Below are 7,594 nucleotides of genomic sequence, written 5' to 3' on the forward strand. Positions count from 1 at the left end.
TGGTAAGAAAAAAGTCCGACTCAAGTTAAGCAAAAAGGCCCACAGAGTGGAAAAGTCCCAGGACCCACCAGCTTCAGGGGCTGCTCCAGCAATGGTGCCTGGAATCCCTCTTGCTCCTCGTGCCTTCCCATGCACTGGCGCCATGCTTCAGAGGGGTCTCTGCAGATGGTGTCATTGATGACTGACCTCCGTGAGCTCCAGTTTTACCCCCTCCCAGCTTAAGAACAGTAGTAAAAGAGAACATGTATGTCCTCCCATTTCCAGCAAAAACCTCAGGGAGGAGTCTCACTGGCTCAGCTTGGTCCCATTTCCATCTCCCATGCCATCTCTGGCCGGACAAAAGGCTACCTAGGGAAGTTTAGGAAGGGAGTGGCAAAGTGGTGCATTAGGAAGAACATGGCCAGGGTCACCCCACCTCCTGGGCGGCAGCCCCAACTCCACCAGTGGTCCACTGTATGACTGCCCTGCTCCCTCTAAGCAAAGTCACTCCTCTCCTCTGGGTCTCTGTTTCCTTACCTATAAAATGAGAATGTTTGTTCATGTGATCTCAAGTCCTTTTCAAAATCGCTAGGATTCTATGAAAACCTTTTCCATCATCTAGTGCAGAGAACTTGTTGAGGAAGTTGGGATTGGAATGAGCCTCAGCAGATAGGTAAGGTTTGAATAGGAAGAGAAGAGAGGACATTTCAGGGGAAAAGAAACAACACAGAGAGACAGATACAGGTATAAGACATGGTAATAAGCCAAAATGTATTCTAAGAATTATAAATGCATGAAATCATCATCAAAGTTTCCTTAGTGATTAACTGCTTATATTTGGCCAGTGCATAAGCTGTGAAATTTTTCTTTAACTCAAACACTAAATTACGATGTCCTCAGGTTATCATAAACCCCATTTGATTTCATGCCTCTACTCTCTCAGGGCTGGCGCTGTGACAACTGCCGCAGACCTGGGGGTGAACCCAGTCCCGAAGGCACTACTGGTCAGTCCTACAACCAGTATTCTCAGAGATACCATCAGAGAACAAACACTGTAAGTGCATTAGCGCCACGAGTGTGTTTCCTCATACTAGACAGTCCTTTCTACAGGCATCTTTCTTCAGAATGAACCAAATATTTTAATTTTTTAAAAAAACTCATAAATGACTTAAGTGAAACACTGTATTCCATAATATAGTTTAAGTTATAATTTATTTAACTCTTGAACATCTCCTATTGCCCAGTATGCTGCTAGGTTCTTGAAACTAGGAAGAAATATTATCCTATTTATAAGCAGCTGTCATGAGTCCCCACCTCCCCGCATTTTTTTTTTTCTGTACACTTTACAGTATTTGCCACTAATTGTTTTTTCCTTTTTTAACAGAATGTTAATTGCCCAATTGAGTGCTTCATGCCTTTAGATGTACAGGCTGACAGAGAAGATTCCCGAGAGTAAATCTTTCCAACCCAGAGGAACAAGCATGTCTCTCTGCCAAGATCCATCTAAACTGGAGTGATGTTAGCAGACCCATCTTAGAGTTCTTGTTTCTTTCTTAAGCCCTTTGCTCTGGAGGAACTGCTCCAGCTTTAGCTCGACTCACAGCTTCTCCAAGCATCACCCTGGGAGTGTCCTGAGAGTTTTCTCGTAAATGAGGGCTGCACATTGCCTGTTCTGCTTCAAAGTATTCAATACCGCTCAGTATTTTAAATGAAGTGATTCTAACTTGTGATTTGGTTTGGGATCAATAGGAAAGCATATGCAGCCAACCAAGATGCAACATGTATTGAAATGATATGACCAAAATTTTAAGAAGGAAAGTCACCCAAACACTTCTGCTTTCACTTAAGTGTCTGGCCCGCGATACTGTAGGAACAAGCATGACCTTGTTACTGTGATATTTTAAATATCCACAGTACTCACTTTTTCCAAATGATCCTAGTAATTGCCTAGAAATATCTTTCTCTTACCTGTTATTTATCAATTTTTCCCAGTATTTTTATACGGAAAAAATTGTATTGAAAACACTTAGTATGCAGTTGATAAGAGGAATTTGGTATAACTATGGTTGGTGATTATTTTTTATACTGTATGTGCCAAAGCTTTACTACTGTGGAAAGACAACTGTTTTAATAAAAGATTTACATTCCACAATGTGAGGTTCATCTATTTGACATAAGACACTTTGGGGGGAAATAATTCTTGTCAATGTTCTTTTTCAATTCAGCAAACATTTGAAAATCTGATGTGCAAGTCTCTCTAATTGTTGATTTCAGTACAAGATTTTCTAAGTCAGTTGCTACAAAAACAGATTCGTTTTTGTCACTTCATCTCTGCACTAATGGAGACAGCTTTATACTTTCTGCTTTAATAAATTTAAGTGGACCCAAATATTTATTAAAATTGCTAGTTTGCTCTTCAGAAGTATAATCAAAATAATCTTTAGTTACTCTTTTCTAACCATTATAATTCTTTCCTTCCTCCACCTTTCCTTCCTTTATTGAATAAACCTCTGTTCAAAGAGATTGCCTGCAAGGAAAATAAAAATGACTAAGATATTAAAAGTATTTGAATAGTATAGTATAGAGTTTTATCTTAGGGAAACCCCATGGTATGATAATCCCAATCTAACATGTCTTACTTTGGGTCAGCTGACACTTTTGCATGGCTTGATAAACTCCCAGCCAAACAGTTTGTTTACTCCTGATCTGTAAAGGTCATTTCTTTTTCAATTTAACATTGAGGAAACAAACTTTGGGATTAAATTTAACATTCAGGCCAGGCGCAGTGGCTCACACCTGTAATCCCAGCACTTTGGGAGGCTGAGGCAGGTGCATCACCTGAGGTCAGGAGTTTGAGACCAGCCTGGCCAACATGGTGAAACTCTGTCTCTATTTAAAATACAAATATTGCCAGGTGTGGCGGTGGGTGCCTTTGGTCCCAGCTACTCGGGAGGCTGAGGTAGGAGAATGGCTTGAACCCAGGAGGTGGAAGTTGCAGTGAGTCGAGATTGTGCCATTGAACTCCAGCATGGGGGACAGAGCAAGACTCCATCTCAAAAAACACAAATAAATAAATAAATGTGACATTCAGAATAGTAAATAGTGCCACTGCAAATAGTTAATTATTAATTAGTAAAAAATTAGTAGCTCATAATAAACAAGACATGGAAAGCACTTTTTTTTTTTTTTTTTTTTTTTTGAGACAGAGTCTCACTCTGTCGCCCAGGCTGGAGTGCAGTGGCCAGATCTCAGCTCACTGCAAGCTTCGCCTCCCGGGTTTACGCCATTCTCCTGCCTAAGCCTCCCGAGTAGCTGGGACTACAGATGCCCGCCACCTCGCCCGGCTAGTTTTTTGTATTTTTATGTAGAGATGGGGTTTCACCATGTTAGCCAGATGGTCTCGATCTCCTGACCTCGTGATCTGCCCATCTCGGCCTCCCAAAGTGCTGGGATTACAGGCTTGAGCCACCGCGCCCGGCCGCAAAGCACCTTTAAAATATACTATTGTACAATGAAAGAAGGTATTTCAATAAATACCTGGCAAAGAATATTAAAACTAAATACAGAAAGATACTTCCTCATGTTCATTTGAAAAAAAAAAAAAATACTAACTCACATTTGAATTGATTTACAGTTTACAAAATGCTTTGACATTTAGCCATCTCATTTAGGGGAGGTTTTAGAGCTTAATTTTACAGGGAATGAAGCTCAGATGAGGGTTCCTTAGCAAAATACAGACCCAGACCCTGGACTTCTATTTAACAGTACTGATCTTTCAGCTTTATCAGCCCAATAGTCAGCAAGAGAGCTGCTCTGTATGTTTTTTAGAAACCACAGAAAGTACAAAATAAAGGTGACAGTAAATGACTGTCTCACATATGTGGGTCATCACTGCACCCTGGAGACAGAATGTTGTCTCAATACCAATCTATACACTGTGGGAAGGGACAACCCCCTGAGACACATGTGCTGCAGAAAGTAAGCTGGTGCCTCCATATTCATAGGTGAGCTGGTAAAGCAGGCCCTTCATCTGAATCTTGCTTAAAGGCCTTGATATCTAAAAATATAAGGAAAGAGCAGCTATGGTTTGAGATTGATGATGCTTCAAACCACTTGCCTAACTACAAACCTAAAAATATTTACCTAAAATGCAGTGTAAGGGCCGGGAATGGTGGTTCACACCTGTAATCCCAGTATTCTGAGAGGCCGAGATGGGAGGATTGCTTGAGCTCAGGAGTTCGAGGCCAGCCTGAGCAACATAGGGAGACCCCTGTCTCTACAAAAAAAAATAAAAAATTAGCCAGGCATGGTGGCAACATGCCTGTGGTCCCCATAAGTTGGGAGGCTGAGACAGGAGAATCATTTGAACCCAGGAGGCGGAGGTTGCAGTGAGCCAAGATCGTGCTATTGCACTCCAGCCTAGGCAACAGAGTGAGACTTCATCTCAAAATTAAAAATAAAAAAAATGCAGTTTAAGTTGGACTGTATTAACTAAATGGATAGCAAGCCCCTTTACTTTTATGTTGAAATGTAAAACACCTCGAGTTTCCCACTTAAGGTCAGGAAAAATGCCACCCTTTCCAAAATGTCTGTTGGATTCTCCAAAGCAATACATTAAATTTATGAATTCAACGAATAGCAAATTAAACACATTTACATGGCCTTTTCTTTTAGCATCACAGTACAAGAATGGTAAAACTTTCGTACTATTTCTCAGCAAATAGTATAGTATAGAGTTTTGTCTTAGGGAAACCCCATGGTATGATAACCTCAATCTAACGCATCTTACTTTGTGTCAGCTGACACTTTTAGCATGGCTTGATAAGCTCCCAGCTAAACAGTTTGTTTACTCCTGATCTCAAACAGGAGAATCAACTATTTCCGAAGATGTTTTGGCGTTTTTATTGATTCAGGTTATTGCTTCCCCCAAGCATTATTTTAAGCAGGCAAGATTGAAAAGGCATTGCTAAAAGAAAAATCTATTTTTAGGCAAGAAATTGACAATTCAGGAAAAATTAGGTAAAACTAGTAAATATTAATCAGATTTTAAAAAGAAATATCGTTTTAAAGTTTTACATTGCCTTGCTACACTTGATTTGTAATAAAATGTATTATGTTTTATATTGTTTTCAGCTCTAATAACCTAAGTGAATTATGCAAATAAGTCTGTATAATAATATCGCTATACACCTGTAGGGCAGGCACCCGTTCTATGGAGGTGAATAAAGAAATGATCAGGGGAAAATTACAAGTATAGGAAATGACTTTTCTATTTAATTATATTTCCATTGAAACTTCTATTCCATTTCTAGTGGTATGAAACTCATTAAAGTGATTAAGAAACATCACATCAGCACATTTAAGTGCTGAAATTGCTTCCTATTTAGTAAGTTCCCATTACTGTGGTAGGGAATGTGGCAGGTTACAATTAAAAAATCCCATTTTCAAAGGAGACAATTCAACTATTAAGAAAAGAAAAAAAAAGACCACTGTTGGGACTTCCGATGTTTGGAAACATTGAAAGATTACCATTAAGGCTGATAAAGCAGAAGAAACAAAAGATGACCTTGCAGAAACTAAGAAAGTTTTTTCAAGAATATATGGCACTTATACTTGAAAAGCACATTGTTTTCATTATCACATCATTTCACTCCATATCCTCATTAAAGATTCCATTTGAATTGCAAACAGAAACCTATATAAATCACAAATGAACAAAATATGTAATAAAAGGGCAAGAGAAACGAGGCTTCAGCTGAAAGTCCCAAATGGGAAATTCCTTTTTTAACACTCCTCAGTAGAGTCAGGTATGAGATATTAAAGTGTGATTTACATTTCCTTGAATTCTTTTTTACTTACTCTTTAGAGACATACAGGTTTTAACAATCTCAGGAGCCAAATTTATCTCTAAAATAGCTCATGTGGGGCCCCCAAAGGACTGAAACTAGCATTGGTTGAAGCCGTACAAGGCAGCCAGCCCCGAGTGATGGACTGGGGTTGGCGTCAACTGCCCTGAAGCTACCCACCACAGCAGGCTCCCTTAGGCAAAAATTCGTCCAAGGCCAAGCAGTCTCCCACTGAGCCCTTTGCAACTTAGTACTTTGTAAATGGTCATTTCATTCTAGAATGAAGCACTGCCTTTGCCAGGAGAATGCTGGACAGGACTTTACAATGAAACCTGTCTATCTCTGTAATTCAGCTTCAGATGTAAGATGCTGAGCCAAGTGCTGGAAAGCTATTTTTGACTCAAAACTGTACGGCGATGGTGGAGGAACTGGAACCCTCATTCATTGCTGGTGGAAATGTAAAACGGTGTGGCTGCTGTGGGAAACAGCCTGGCAGCTCTTCAAAATGTTAAACAGTCAGCATACGACTTCACAGTTCCATTCCTAGACATATACTCAAGAGAACAGAAAACGTTATGTTCACACAAAAACTTGCACACAGATGTTCATAGCAGCATCATTCATAATAGCCAAAACATGGAAACAATCCAATGTTCATCAATCAACAAAATGTGGTATCTCCATATAATGAAATAATTGACCATAAAAGGAATGTACATGCTACAACATAAACCTTCAAAATATTATGCTAAGTTGAAGCCAGCCACAAAAGAGCACATATTGTGTGATCCCATTTATGCAAAATGTCCAGAATAGGCAAATCTATAGTAACAAAAGGTAGATTTCTGGTTGCCAGGGGCTGGGGCGAAGGGGAAATGGACAGTGATGGCTAAGACTTACCTTTTGGAGTGATGAAAACTTTATGGAACAGACAATGGTGATTGTTGCACAATTTTGTGAATATACTGAAAATCGCTGAACAATACACTTTAAAATGGTTAAGATGGTGAATTTTACGTTATGTAAATCTTAAGAAATGCCACTTTAGTTATAGAAAATCTAATTTTGCTCCTTCATGAGGAAGAGATGTGGGGTAAGAGTAGATGAAGGTTGAAGGAACTCAGAAACTTTGTGGCTACCAATTTGGAAACTGAAACAAACTTATCCATAAACAGACTTATTATTTTTCATAGTAATTTCCACAGGTTATCTTCCACTAGTTCCTATGCTTCCATATACACAAAAGCATTATGAAAAGAATAATTAGCATCTTTTTGAAACAGTATTTATCATGACTCAGGTGGTATTTTAAGTGCCCGCAATATTTTAACTCATTTGCTCTTCAGAGCAACTCTTAAGAGGTCAGTATTGTTCTCATCTCATTCTACAAATAGAAATTGAAGGAAAGGCAAAGTGAATCACTAAATATCACATAGCTTGTAAGTAGCAGAAGTGGGACTTGAACCTTATAGACTACGTGCTTTTAGCCAGAAGCTACTCCGCCTTTTGGAGGAGTGAATCCATCCCCATTTTACAGAAGAATCAAACTCCAAGAGGGTTAAGCTATGTGCCCAAGATGGCCCACCTACTGACTGGCAAAACAAGGTAGTGATTGTCCTAAGAGGCACAAAGACAATTTCCTTGAGGGAAAGATGGAGTTGTGATCAAGGACAGGAACGTGGGGGCCTTCTAGCAAAATCTCCTTCTTGACCTGGTTGGTGGTGACACAGGTGTTTGCTTAAAAATTATACTTTAAATGGTACAAGTTT

At 39.4% G+C, this 7,594-nt stretch overlaps 1 protein-coding gene across 26 annotated transcripts in view; it reads left to right on the forward strand.

The window, feature by feature from the left end:
- The window catches only part of FN1 (fibronectin 1), a 75,749-nt gene extending 73,618 nt beyond the window's left edge, over positions 1-2,131 (forward strand). For 17 of the 26 annotated variants that reach the window (XM_010372182.2, XM_010372183.2, XM_030917018.1 and 14 more), the window contains 2 exons: positions 923-1,033; positions 1,364-2,131. In XM_010372182.2, the coding sequence (XP_010370484.1) occupies positions 923-1,033; positions 1,364-1,435 (183 nt within the window). In that variant the 3' untranslated portion in view covers positions 1,436-2,131. Of the gene's footprint in view, positions 1-922; positions 1,136-1,363 lie in introns of those variants that run through there. The other 9 variants (XM_010372164.2, XM_010372167.2, XM_010372166.2 and 6 more) reach the window with 1 other exon arrangement.
- The last annotated feature ends 5,463 nt before the right edge of the window (positions 2,132-7,594 follow it).

Source organism: Rhinopithecus roxellana, chromosome 14 (genome assembly GCF_007565055.1).
Source record: "Rhinopithecus roxellana isolate Shanxi Qingling chromosome 14, ASM756505v1, whole genome shotgun sequence".
In the NCBI taxonomy this organism is placed as follows: Eukaryota; Metazoa; Chordata; class Mammalia; order Primates; family Cercopithecidae; genus Rhinopithecus; species Rhinopithecus roxellana.